Below are 14898 nucleotides of genomic sequence, written 5' to 3'. Positions count from 1 at the left end.
AGCCATTACTACCCAAGATTTAGAATAGGGAGTGTTAGTAATTAAGCAATATTACTTGTAATTCCAGTTGTAAAGTACTAGAAACCATTCATAAGCCTTACAGGCTGCTAGTATTTATTGAGCAGGTATGTGTCTGAGCACATGAATAGAAACAGAAAAAAAAATTTTTTTTTAATTTTAATTTTGAATTTTATGGTGGTTGTTGGTAGCTGGAGAGGGAGCATAGCATAATGATGGAAAACATGGATTTGGGGACCAGAAGCTGCCTGGGTCTAATCCTGGCTCTGACACTTGCCAGTAATGAGTGAGATACTTAACTATTTTCTGCTTCAATTTCCTCATCTGTAAAATGAGAATAATGGTAGCACCTACTGCATAGATTTGTTGTAAGGATTAAATTAATTAATACATGTAAAGCACTTAGAAAAGTCCCTGGAACATAGTACAGGCTTCATAAGTGTTATTACTAAGGTCTTCTTATTGATCATTATCGGAAATATCCCTAATTCTGATGATCTCACACATATATTGAGAATAATGTATGTAAATGCCTACCTAGTTCTATAGCTGACATATGGCAGGAACACAGTAAAATGATACCTATAACTATTGTGTTCTTTTTTCTTATCTAGTTGCTTAATTCTGTATTTGCTTGAGGAATCTTATTTTGTTTCAGAAAAAAGTTGAATCTTTACTGTTTTGAAAGTGTTCTGTTCTGTCATTAATATTGTTTCTAATGTATAAAGTATATTTCTAATGTATAAAGATAATTATTTCTATCGTAGCTGTTATTTACTCATATGTACTAGACAGTGTTGTAGGTGCTTTACACATATTATATTACTTCTAGACCTTAAAACAATCTTCCACTGTCTCAGTAAAGGTTCAGAACAAGAAGGTATTTTGGATAAGTTCAAAAGAAATACTTTTTTTATTTGAGGGAAACAGTAACATGATTTCTGTTAAAGAAAAATCAGACAAAATATACTTTAAGGCAAAAAGCCTTAAAAGCCTGGAGGTAAAGAGGATATTTCATTTTGATGAGAGATTAAATTCACCAGAAAGATTAACAGTTTGTATGCACCTAATAACCTGGCCTCAAAATGTGTAAGACAGAAACTGACACAAAAACAAGGTGAAATAGACAAATCCACAATCAGTAAAGATACAGGTTTAAAGAACCTTCTTAACAAGCTTGACTAGTGGATAAATAGGACACTGTTTCCAACAATTGCAAAATACACTTTCTTTTTAAGCAAACATGGAATATTTATTAAAATTGAAATATGCTGGGCCATAGCAAATCTCAAGAAATGTCAAAGGGTTGAAATCTTACATAGTAGGAGTCCTCATAAGACTCCTGTGTTGGGGATCCATTTGAGATCTGTAGTCAGGAATTTAAGGTGAGTCATCAAGGTTTTGTTCTCCAGCAAGGTTAAATGGTTTGGTTGTAAGGATAAGAGAAGGTGATTAGTTGACTAACCAGGAATGAGGTTTCCCAGGAGACCATACCAAGGAAGCCAGAGGTAAGGGAGCTAAGGATGTTTACAGAGGCATTTAATATTGAATCCTGGAGTCTAAGCTGAGCAGGAAGAGAAGTGAGGACGTGATGAGGATGATGGACAGTGGGAAAGTGGTAAGATTAATGGATGGGAGGGAGGTATTAATGAAATAAGAGAATTGCTGGAGTACATGAGCTGGAAGGCTGGAAGGACAGAAGGTGGTGGTCAAGTGTTGGGATGTTTAAAATCAAGATTTTGGAGATGATGCAGTTACTGGGGCGGATGATCAGGGGAGATGGCCGTGGAATGGGAAACTGGAATGGTATGTTGGACATGATTGTGATGAGGAGACCTGAAAGGCCACAGTGTTAGATGAGTCATCCATATGATTATTGACGTCACCAAGAGCAGTTTAGGAGTAGAATGGACCATAGCAAGGTTCTGAAGCCTTCAGTTGAAGAGTGAGGGAGTTAAGGGTCAGTAGATGACATAAACAAGTTAGGATAGTAAATGATGAAGTCTGATGGCAAGAAATTAAAATGTGTTCAGGTTTTTGAAGGAAAAGAGAAGAAAAAGGGTTTAGAAGAAGCAAGGAGGAATATTGCCCGTCTACAGGAAATGTTGGAAGAAAAGCAGCAATCTCCAAATGAGAGGGCTTCCAGGGACAGCCAAGTTTCAAGTTAGGGAACTGAAGGGGAACTTTTCAGGGAGAAGGTTGAATAACAGAGGAATTTTCACTCAGTAAAAATTATCCATTGCTATCATTTTCATCATCATCATCATCATTATTCATATTAGATTTTGTGGTTAGCTGTTGTGTAATACCATTCTTACTTCTGGACACTTCAGTGAACTGTATACTGTTGTATTGATATGTCATTTACTATTGATTTTTTTTATTATTGATATTTTCTGTAAAAGTTTGGATAGCCAAGCCTATGATAATGAATATCAAAATAATCATTATCCTATCATACATATTGGAAAATCGTGTTTAATCTCACTTGTGGAATAACTACCATATGCCAGGCGCTTATCTATTGCTGGAAATACAGAGACGTGTGAGATATGATACCTCTTCTCAAAGAGTATGGATCAGTGAGCTCACCAGATATAACTTTTGAGTTGTACACACACACAGCCTTACACACACAGACTGGAAGATTTTACACACACACCCTCAGACTATTCTAGCAGTGGTGGTCCCCTCGAAGACATGAAGGAAATGGAAGGGGCAAGATATTAAGGGGAGCTTTTCATTTTTAGCCTGTGTTCTTTGAATCTTGTATTAAAGTGCATTTATATAGTTCGTTAATAAATAATATTAAATATTCTATTAAAATGCCTTTATATAGTTCATTAATTAAAAATAAGAAAATTTATGGAAGTTACAGTTTTTCTTTGTAGTAATTAAAAGGAGAAATTGTGGGGACTTCCCTGGAGGTCCAGTGGTTAAGACTCCGTGCTTCCACTGCAGGGGGCGCGGGTTCAATCCCTGGTCGGGGAAATGATCCCGCATGCTGTGCAGCGCAGCCAAAGGGGAAAAAAAAAAAAGGAAAAAAGACGAAATTGTGTTTTTTTAAGCTTAAGTCTTTGTCGGTTTTTTTCTAGGCAGGGATACCAATGGGACCAATACCAGCAGGAGGAATGCCTTACCTGGGACAAGCACCTTTCCTAGGAATGCGTCCTCCAGGCCCACAGTACACTCCAGACATGCAGAAACAGTTCGCCGAGGAGCAGCAGTAAGAGACCTCAGGATGCAAGGATAAAGATACATGATAGCAGTCAATTTGAAAATTGTCAGATGATCTGTAGTGCAGATTTGAAGCTGAAACATTTACGGTGCCTTTAAATCTCTTTAATATACTCTTATTATTTAAAAGTTTAAAACCAGAAGGGACCTTAGAGATCCTGTAATTCAATCCTCTGACTTTACATCTGGGGAAAGTGAGGTCCAAAGGAGTAAGCCACGTGTCAGCCTGGGTTACACAGTTACCAGTAAGACCTGGACCCGAGTGCGGGCCTCCTGAGTCCCAGAACCACTGCTCTTTCTCATGTATGTTACTGCCTCCTCAAGTAGAAGTTTCTTTTTTGTATGCAGAGCAAAGAGTGTTTTTATTTCGTCTACCTCCCTCTCTGTTTTTTGTAATTACTTTGAATGTAAAATGTTGTCTCCTTCCCTTGCAAATTAGACAGGAAATAAATTCACGTCTATAATTTAGGTAAATCACTTTTTAGACTTATTTCATATATTTGGAAATTAATATAGTGGTGAAATAGGATTGTCTTCAGAAAATTAGATATAATTATCAGTGAAGTTTTTAGTTCTAGAAATGCTAGATGACTTAGAAAGAAGAAATATGAATATAACAGTTGATAATCCCTGAAGCTGGCTCTTTACTAGATTGTTTTTCCTTCAGAAAACGATTTGAACAGCAGCAAAAGCTCTTAGAAGAAGAAAGAAAAAGACGCCAGTTTGAAGAGCAGAAGCAAAAGCTCAGACTTCTGAGTAGTGTGAAACCCAAGGTAACGTATTCCAGCACACAGCATACTCCCCCGAATGTGCCTCTTCTCAGTCATTTAGTGGATTTTGTTACATGGGCACCAGCGCAAGCTGAGGCTGTGGTTGATTCGTTTTGGTTTTGTCTAAGTCCGAAAGCAAAGGACTTTTCTTTTTCTTTAAAGATACTTTATTGTTGAAGGGAATGGCATAGCAGCATTATCTTCTCAACTCTTGTTTTCTACCTTTGGAATGCTTGTAATCTTTTCTTGGGAAGCATTAATACTGGATACTTAATGTCTAACAGCTGTAGCCTAAAGTATTTCTAAATGGGCCTTTTAATAATCTTCTTTAGAGTGTTGTTTTACGCCTTCGCTTTATGTCAATGTTTTTCTGACTTGGAAAATTCACTATCCGAAGTATGTGGTAAAAATATTGTAAATTGACGAATATCTGCACTTTTCTTTCAACTTGTGTGGATTAGGACGTAGTGTGAGAGACAAGTGAAGAAATATATATACATTTATTGTCTCCCAGACAGGAGAGAAGAGTAGAGATGATGCTTTGGAAGCCATAAAAGGAAACTTAGATGGGTTTTCCAGAGATGCTAAGATGCACCCTACCCCAGCATCACACCCTAAGAAACCAGGTAGTTTTAATTTAAAAATTTTCTTTTGTTGGAAGGTGACTTATAGTCCCTGTGTGTTTAATTGACCATTGTGTGTGTGTGCGGAGAGTGAATGTTGAACTCCTCCTTCAAGCTAAGTACAGATTTGGATGTTTTAAAATTTACAGTGGGTTAAGAGCTCTGGTCTAGACAATCTTGGGAGGAAGAAACCTCTTTGTCTTCTAGTAAATGTCAGCATGACAACTTTACTTGTAAATCTTCTGTATAAATGAGTATGTTAACGTTAGTAAAATCCATTCACTAAAAGCAAATGTAATAAAGGAGTTTACCATTTCATTCTCATTATTTTAAAGTAGTTTTACTTTTGATGTACTAGTTCAGATTTTATTCAATGTGATGAAACTTACAAATTTTCTAAATGACTCCTTTAAAAAGTCATGGATTTATATGTATAAAATAGATAACTAATGAGAACCTACTGTATAGCATAGGGAACTCTACTCAGTGCTCTGTGGTGACCTAAATGAGAAGGAAATCCAAAAAATAGAGGATCTGTGTTTATGTATAGCTGATTCACTTTGCTGTACAATATAAAATAACACAATATTGTAAAGCAACTACACTCCAATTTAAAAAATGTCATGTATTAAATAATATTTCTCGTAAAATTTTAGTTTTTAAAATACATTCCTTTGTAGTTTTTATTTTCATTTACCATCAAATAAGCAAAAGAAAAGTACCTAATAGAGCAGGGTAAAGAGATATTTTTGGGGGGTTTTTTGCATGTGTTTTAAACATTTAGCAGTTGAAATGAGTTTTAACTTCACATAACTGTTACCATATCCTTTTTTAAAATTTGATATTTTGACATTTTATTCTCAGCTAATTTCAAGAATAACATACCATTAATAGGTGAATAGTTTTCATAAATCATTCAGCCAAGTGCTATTTTCTGCAGGCATGTAGTACATTGACGGTCTTTATAGGTACCTTTTATAGGTGATATCAGGAGGGCATAATCTAATATTGGCAGAGTAACGAGTTCTTGACTTTCTGGGACAGCTTTGCCTCTGTGCTATTAATTTCACTTGCTAGATTATATACTCAGATTATCGTTACAAAAATATGCCCCAAAGTAAAATATATACTGATATTGAAAAGGGAATGGATATTAGCAATCAGAATGAGTTCAGAAAGGAAAAACATACCTAAAAATGAAAATTACAAGCTGAATAAGCTAGTCAGTAAGTCATTTAAGTATAGTCATTGGAATGGTAAAACTGGACCCAGCATGGAACTTAGATAAAGGAGAAGAAGGCAGAGAGGAATGGTCATTGTTAGGTCACATACTGTTCTATCCATATAGAATGCCCCCTTTGGACAACGGTATGGTTTAACAACTTCATTGTAAGTAATAAATTGGTGTTTTGATGTTCAAGTAATCTCTTGAGTTCAGTCAACATGCGTGCAGTTAGCTGTTCCTAGTTAACTGCTTCATGCTTCGCTAGAAAAATATTTTTTTGGAGCAAGCACAAGGAATTTCCAGAGCTTCTCCAGCTAGGGTCTTAAACCTAGGCCTAAAGTATGTAAAAAGTTTCCAGCCTTTTTACCACCAGAGGCATAAACGCCCATAGACTGTTTATCTTAAAATATTGACTATACAAACTGTATCACATAATTTTTATACTTCTTATTAATCATATATATATATAGCTACAAGAGTTTCTAAGCCAAAATATATACCACATAGAATTAACATAATTCCAGTCAAATGCAAAGAAATTTTTAGCCTAAAAAAAAAGAAAGAAAAGGAAAAAAGTTGGTTTAGCCTAAACAGTCAGCTACTATATCCATAGTAGCTGTCAGTTTTGCATTGTTACTATTTTCTACCAGTACTGATCTGAGAACCCAAATTGAGAGCTTAAATACACACTCTCAGTAACCATTATTGGGAGGGTTGGGATTCATTATGACATGGCTTTTTTTAAACAAAATTCATTAAGGCAGTAATTTTGCATATTCATTTTGCATCTTTCATAGAACTTTAATGCTTCCAGCCTTTATTTCATGGATCCAAAAGAGAAGGGTCCAAAAGAGAAAAACATAGTGTCCCCATTTTTCAAATGAGAGCCTTTTTTAAAAAAAACTGCTCCTTGTGACATTAGACTTTAGTAAATGTTAAAGCAATTCAGAGAAGTTAAAAATGTGAAGAAGCAACAATAATAGTATTGTTAATGAGCCTAGTATTAAGCATAATCCCTGTAGAGAAGGTTTTACATAAGTGAATCTCATATTTAACAGTAAAAAGCCACAGTGATGTTTATATCTTTTAGAGGCAAAGATCTTTTAAACATAGCTCTTAGGGTTTACTTTCTTAAATTGGCTGTTGAGTTATTTGACTTAGCACTTTATGATGTCCTAATTTTGATGCTTTTCACAAGAAAATATCACTTTGGTAATATGTTTGATGTTCTTGTTGCCTTTGTAATTTTCATTCCCCACACAGTAAGTTTCATCCTCATATGAAATATGAACTATGCTAAGTGTATGGCTTAGGCATGATTTATCAAAAATTACAAGTGTGCGTCATGCACTGTTTTTTACTGGCATAATGAAATGTAATCATCAGTATATATCTGTCTAAAATGTATTCAGCAGCATATAGGTAGGTTCTCTTATTTATATTGGTTTGAGAAAATATTATCCAGATAAATAGATCAGTTGAATTCCAAAAATAATCACCACTTTGATGTAAATTATTAGTGGTCTCAAGGAAAAAAAATAAGTGCTAACTTAATGAAAGAAGGAAAGAAATTTTGAGTTTTACATTTTTCTGTTTTTGAGCAAAATAGCTATAAAACCTCTTTTTAAAAAAGACTAAAAATGAAATTGAGTTATTTGTAGTGAGGTGGATGGACCTAGAGTCTGTCATACAGAGTGAAGTAAGTCAGAAAAGCAAATACTGTATGCTAGCACATATACATGGAATCTAAAAAAAAAAAATGGTTCTGATGAACCTAGGGGCAGGATAGGAATAAAGACGCAGATGTAGAGAATGGACTTGAGGACACAAGGAGGGGAAAGGGTAAGCTGGGACGAACTGAGAGGGTAGCATTGACATATATACACTACCAAATGTAAAATAGATAGCTAGTGGGAAGCAGCTGCATAGCACAGGAGATCAGCTCGGTGCTTTGTGACCACCTAGAGGGGTGGGATAGGGAGGCGCAAGAGGGAGGGGATATGGGGATGTATGTATGCGTATAGCTGATTCACTGTTATACACAACAGAAACGTAACACAACATTGTAAAGCAATTACACTCCAATAAAGATGTTTAAAAAAAAAAGACTAAAAAATTGTTTGTAAATAGACATCAAAGTGTTTTGCATTCATTGTATGATTCTGTTTGTTGTTACATGTTATTTCTTATTCACCTCCACTATTCATGTTTCAGTATATTCTTTTGGGGTTATACTACATCTTAATTTCTTTTCCCCTGTTGATTTTCATTTCTGTGTGTTTCATTGCCATTTTCCATTTTGCAGATTATCCCACATCATCTCATTCTGCTAAAACTGTCTCCCCATCACCAGCCTTTCTTGATGAAGAAGAATTCAGTGACTTTATGCAGGGGCCTGTTGAAGCTCCCACATGTGGTCCTTCTTCCACTTCCCAGCCTTTTCAGTCTTTCCACCCCACCGCCCCACTTGGCCAGTTGCATGCTCAGAAGGCTGGAGCACAGTATATCCCTCCAGGTCAGAGTCCAGTGTCTGTTGCCTTATGTGGTGTCCCTGGGCAAACTCCTTATTTCTCTACTGTTTCAGCCTCATACAATGTGCAGAAAGCAGGTAACTACTAGACTATTAATGAAAGTATTTTTAAAATAATCTAGGATAATTTATTTCACTTATATAAGTAGAATAATACAGTGATGTTGGCACAGAAACATGTGCCTGAATATATGAGTACTATTGAAATTCACCAAAGTAAGAATATAGATTTTTTTAATTCTGGGGGCTTCACATTCTGGAAAAGTGATTGGAAACATCTGCTCCTAAATTAGGACCTATTTAAACCAGCTTAGAACTTTAAGAACACACTGATTTCTTCAGGAGATGACTCTTGTTTGAGGGAATCACCACCATCATTTTCTTAAGAGTAATGAGCCAGGGAAAGCTGCTTTAGAAAGTGCTCTCTGTGATAAAGCACGTTGGGGTCAGAAGCCCAGGTTCTCCATTTACTATCAGTTTGTCCCTGGACAATCTTTAAACATTTCTATACCTCAGTTTTATCACTTGTGGGGGCGGGAGGTAGTTACTGTGTCTTGAGGCACAGAACAGTGCTGAGAGGGATCCTAGCAGACATGTACTCATCTACACGTTCTCGGTTGACAGATGAAGAAATAGGCGATAGCTAGTAGAAGTGTCTGTATCTTGTATAGGTCACCAGATTTCTAAGGTAGAACACCTTCCACTATACCATTCTACCTACTGTCTCACAGAATTCCTGAGAATCAAAGTAGATAATGATGTTTAAGTTCTCTAAAATCGCTAAAGTGTCTCAAGCCCTAGACAAATGTGTGGACTTGAATTATTTCAAAATTTATATTATATGTGGCAGGGCCTTCCCTTTAGAATTGGGGGGGTGGAGATGGATGGTTGAAAAATTAGAAGCTTGCAGTTATATACAAATAATCCTTCATGCTGTTTGTTTAGGCCCTTCCTTGGAGGAGAAGCTCCTAGTATCTTGTGATATAAGTACATCTGGGCAGGAACAAATTAAATTAAATACTTCTGAAGTTGGGCACAAAGCCATAGGCCCAGGTTCCAGTAAGAACCATCCCAGTTTAACGGCCAATAACGGGGGTGCTGTAGATGGACGTGTAAGTGGTACCACTACCGCAGAGGCAGAAAAGACTTCAGACCAAAACCTGTCCATTGAAGAGAGTGGTGAGCTCGTGAAATATTCAGCAAAAAGTTCATTTAACCAAATGTTGCTCAAATGCTAACACCTTAGGCATTAATCTTAAAATGAATGCTGCTTGATTTTGCTAATCGAAATTTTGCTTAAAATATATTTAATGCATTCCTTTCTCTAATTAACCCCTACAATTTTGCTCTGAATTCTTTCAACACACTGTTATTCCTTTTAAAAAAATTTCGATAACCAGTTTTTTTAATCGGAATCATTCCTGATTTAAAATTTCTTCGCCTTTTATTTTATAAAAAACTTTTTCCCCCTCTTAAACTTTCTGTTCTTCTATAAGGTTGAAAAGTTAAAATTTAACTGGAAAAGTCACCAATGAGAATATAGTTTTGCTTCTCTGAAATTAATTGTACACACCGCTGCCTAAATTAGATCCACATTTTTATAAACTCAACTTGCAGAGATGAATTACAATGTGGGCAGCCCAGGAGGCAAACTTTTGGAGGCTATTTTACAGGACAAAGTGAAAAACAAAAATTTTAAACAAAAATGCTATACATCTAAGGCAGCAGTGTCATATTCAGGATTTTAAAGAATCAGACTTTGCAAAGAAGTGTTATTAAAAGCTGCAAGTGAAGCTTGGACTTTTTTTTTTTTTTGCGTATATAATCTTTAAACCGGCATCTCTCATGTTTTTGTCTATAATTTGTAACATATGTGACTGGCACAAGCCTCATATGATCCAGAATATTGATTTTGTACATCTTAGGGATATTTTTTTGTTTATTTTTAGTTTACACCTTAGGACATAGGTGTTCAAGAGTTGCTTAGAAACCAAATTTTAGTTGTATTGGTGACTTTTGTTTTTTAGTGTCTCCAGTGCTCTTCTTATAAAAAAACCATGACACAGTGTGATTTCCCCATCTGCTACATGGACCAGTATATACATTAGATAATGTTCTTTAACTTCTTAGGTGTGGGAGTATTTCCCTCACAGGATCCTGTTCAGCCCAGAATGCCTCCTTGGATATACAATGAAAGTTTGGTTCCAGGTAAAAAGAGCTTTTTTGTCCAAGATTCCTATCTGGATACTTTACTTTAAATGTTGTAAATGTAGTTATAAATATTTACTATTGTGGTTACAGAATATGCAGAAGGAATTGTAACTTTTTCTTATTTATTTTTTCTAAAAGAGTACAGAAAATTAAATACATCTAGTGTTTAAGACTGCCTTATAGGGACTTCCCTCGTGGTCCAGTGGTTAAGACTCCGTGCTTCCAATGTAGGGGGCCAGGGTTCAATCCCTGGTCAGGGAACTAGATCCCACAAGCTGCAGCTTAAAAAAAAAAAAGATCCCACATGCAGCAACTAAGACACGGCACAGCGAAATAAATAAATAAATAAATATTTAAAAAAAAAAAAAAGACTGTCTCATGTATGAAATAACTATATAAATGAAGGAAAAGTATTTTGCTTTAATGTTTTATTGACCATCATATACTTTTATATCTAAAAGCTTTTCTTAGATTTATTATGCTTTAAAAGACACTATCAAATATTTATTTCACAGATTATTAATAACATCAAGAATAGTACTAATATGTTTACTATAATTTTCTGAACTCTTGGTGATTCGTTTATATATTTAAAAAATATTCTTTGACTTTGTCAATATAATACTATATGAAGTAAAACACCAAGTGGCATCTTTTCCTACTTTGGAAGGTGTTGTTTACTTTTTTCCTTATGTATGTTATTAACTGCTGAGCCAAAAAATTACTGAAGTACACATTTTGTGATGTAGTATTCAATTGGTACAAGGGAATAGTGTGTTTAAGCCATGGTTGATGTGCATAGAATAATGACTATTACAATGGCATTATGTTAATCACTCTTAGTGTATTGTAACTTGTTCAATTTGCTTTGCAAACCCCTTAAAAACTAAAGGTAACTTTGATCTTTAGCTCTCTATGTTGGTCATAGACTTGATCTAGGTTGGTTCTACACTTGATTTAAATAAAACTCATGCAAGATCCCTGTAGCTCAACTTTTTTGGGGAAGAAATTAGTAATGTCTGCTTTTCCTCAGAATCACATAATCACAAATTGAAAGGCTCATTTCCCAAAACCACAGGGGACTTCAGTTGTACATAAAGATAATTGATTTCCTCCCAACTGCCCGTTAGACAGATTGCATCTTTTCTTCTTCCTCTCTGTCTACAAGCCAAACAAACAAAATCTAGATCTTCGTACATTTTGGGATTCTGTCCCTTTTCTGCCAGCTTGTATTTCTTTCTCCCTTCTCCCTCCAAACATACACGTACACATAATTTCCTAGCCAAAATATGTGTTCTTATGGTCAGCCTACTAACCTGTAATCCATATCTAAATGCTAGATGTAAAATTTTTGCTTTAAGTATTTTTCTCAGTCTGCCTTAGCCCTACTTTCATCCCCCAAACTCCTCTAACTAGGCTTGCCAGATTTAGCAAATAAGCATACAGAGCATCCAGTTAAATTTGAATTTCAGAGAAACAGCAAATAGTTGTTTAGTATAAATATACCCCATGCAATAATTGGCGTCCTGTATTTTATGTGGCAACCCTATCCCTAACAGCCTTTCCCACTTTGTCCTTTGGAAAGGCCATTTTATAGTGAAAAACTCCCCAACAGTCCCTTCCTTTATTCAGACACTTATTCCGCTCTCTAAAACCGTGTCTTTCTCTAAAGGCTGTGTTCCCAAAGCACCTTACCCAATGATGTTTCCTCTAATAACCTCTAATTCACTGGGACAAGAGAAAGGTGATATTAGTATAATTCTTGCTTCCCACTGCTATTTTCAAATTAGTCCCACCATCATTACTCTACAACTTCTTTTTTAAAGTCCAAAATATCTGCTTATACCACCTCCATCTTATTGTTGTTACTATCTACTAATGAATTATAAGACTTTCTCTTACCTTTAACCCCAAATCTTTGTCTGTAGGGCCAAGCTCCAACTTCTCTTCTAAGCTCCAGACCCTAATTGTCTGCTGGATATTTGCACTTGAATATCTTTACAGCAGTTTAAACCCTTGATGTGGCTTCAGTTCTCTTAAAGCAGTTTGATTTAAGATTATTCTTGTATAAGCAGCAATGACAACAAAAAAGGTGAATCACTTGTAATATGTTTACATTTGTAATCTGGTCTTTCCTTTAATAGATGCGTATAAGAAAATTTTAGAAACCACAATGACTCCGACTGGAATAGATACTGCTAAACTTTATCCCATCCTGATGTCATCCGGACTTCCCAGGGAAACTCTTGGACAGATATGGGCCTTAGCTAATCGAACCACACCTGGCAAACTTACTAAAGAAGAACTTTATACTGTTCTCGCCATGATAGCAGTAACACAGGTAGACATTGTTTCTAAGGTTAGGTCAAATGACTTTCCAATATAAACTGAAAGAATATGAATCCTTTTTTTCTACAACCTTGCAGAACTCCTTGGACATTAAAATTTAGATTATTTTCAGGATACAGTTCTTCAAAAATGTACAGTTTATATGATGTGCATACTAGCAAAATATTCCTTTGTTTAAAGACTTTAATATATTAACATTCTCTGACCTAACTGTAACCCTTCTGAACTTAAAAGTTAGTTAGTAATAGGTGAAATTACTCTCTGTCCTTTGAAGTCCTTGTCTAAAATTCCTTAGATACAGATAAAGTATACTCGGTCTGGCAGCAGTTTTTCTCATATTACAAAATCATTGTAAATGATTTGATTGTAGTGAATTAACCAAACTTGTCAGAGTGAAAATGTCAGAATTGGTATGTGTTGGCCATTTCTTTGCTAAATATTAGATTCACATTAACCTCATAACTTATCTTCTTGTGTCAAATTCCTGAGTTCTGGGAGAGTCAGAGTGGAAACATACCAGGGCTGCAGATTTTACAGTTAGGTCTCTCTTTGCCAGATTTGGGTTGTATGTGGTTTGCAATTTCCTAAAATGTTTCCATTTTCCTCCTGTTCTATGTAGAGGGGTGTTCCTGCCATGAGTCCCGATGCTTTAAATCAGTTTCCAGCGGCTCCTGTTCCAACTTTAAGTGGCTTTCCTATGACTTTGCCTACTGCTGTGAGTCAGCCAACTGGGATGCCTTCAGGCCCTGCAGGCTCCATGCCCCTCACCCTCGGACAGCCAGTCATGGGCATTAATCTTGTTGGACCAGTCGGGGGAGCTGCAGCCCAGACTTCCAGTGGCTTCATGTCAACTTACCCTGCAAATCAGGTAAATGGAGAGGCTGTGCAAAATGGAGAGGCTGTGCCTATTCTAAGTTATCCCTGAAAATGAATCCAGGCAACTTTTTTTTTCCAGGAATGCAGAAAAGATTGCTGGATTATGATGGACACTGGACGTGAAAATTAAGCAGTATTAAAACAATACAACATTTAATTTGTCATTATTTAAAAAAAAATTTCTTAAGCCTTAAGATACTTGAATTTTGGCTAAAAGTTTATAGTTCTTTATCATATATGTCTTAAACACCAAGCTTAATAAAGCTAATTAAATCCTTAGGCTGTGTCTTTTGAGGAAGCTGCTAAACTTGAAATTAAGATGCTTCAGTTTATTTTTCACTTCTCAGATTAGCAAAAAAAGTTTTAAACATATATTCAGTGTCATTAAAAATGTAGGGACAAGGGTTTTTTGGTACAGCCTTTTTAGAAGGCACGTTTGGCAATAGCTATCAAAATTCTAAATGTTTGTATCTTCTGACCCAGCAGTCACTCTATTAGGAGTCTCACAGAACTTAGTAACTCAAATTAGCAAAAATATACAAGGATATTTGTTGTAGCATTGTTTGTTAAAGTAAAAAATTAGGAGTAGCTGCATATCCATCAGAAGAAGAAAGGTTAAATAAATTTTGGTTTATCTCTACAGTGGTAAACTATTAGATTATTAAAATGAATGCCGGTAGATGTTCATGTAAACTATTAGATTATTAAAATGAATGCCAGTAGATGTACATGTACTGCATGGAAAAGATGTCCATGTTCTGTAATTACATTTTTTTTTAAGTGCAGAACAATATAATATAAGCTCGTTTTTCTATAAAACAGATGAACTGTGAACAGTGCTCACTTCCTAAGCATGGGATTAGGAGTCCGTGTCACGGTTTCCTTTATACATGTATGTGATGAGTTAAAACAAACTTGTATCACTTCTTTAATTTACAAACATGATTGAAATGTTTTGTAAAGATGGCAGTTTCTCAGTAATCTATTAAATGTGATTCAGCTATTTAAAAATTATATAAATTAACTGTTTAAACCAGTCTTTTACCATTTGTACAAGAG

The 14898-nt window shown here is 35.5% G+C and overlaps 1 protein-coding gene across 27 annotated transcripts in view; it reads left to right on the top strand.

Annotated features, from left to right (window-relative positions):
• The window catches only part of SYNRG (synergin gamma), a 92768-nt gene that overhangs the window by 24398 nt on the left and 53472 nt on the right, over nt 1-14898 (top strand). For 16 of the 27 annotated variants that reach the window (XM_082373911.1, XM_082373910.1, XM_082373905.1 and 13 more), the window contains exons 4-11: nt 3114-3244; nt 3923-4028; nt 4540-4651; nt 8179-8388; nt 9349-9582; nt 10534-10611; nt 12759-12955; nt 13583-13831. In XM_082373911.1, the coding sequence (XP_082230037.1) occupies nt 3114-3244; nt 3923-4028; nt 4540-4651; nt 8179-8388; nt 9349-9582; nt 10534-10611; nt 12759-12955; nt 13583-13831 (1317 nt within the window). Of the gene's footprint in view, nt 1-3113; nt 3345-3922; nt 4029-4539; nt 4652-8178; nt 8389-9348; nt 9583-10533; nt 10612-12758; nt 12956-13582; nt 13832-14898 lie in introns of those variants that run through there. The other 11 variants (XM_082373912.1, XM_082373907.1, XM_082373902.1 and 8 more) reach the window with 4 other exon arrangements.

Source organism: Balaenoptera borealis (genome assembly GCF_965194805.1).
Source record: "Balaenoptera borealis genome assembly, chromosome: 20".
Classification (NCBI taxonomy): domain Eukaryota; kingdom Metazoa; phylum Chordata; class Mammalia; order Artiodactyla; family Balaenopteridae; genus Balaenoptera; species Balaenoptera borealis.
This window is presented reverse-complemented; position numbering and strand designations above follow the sequence as displayed.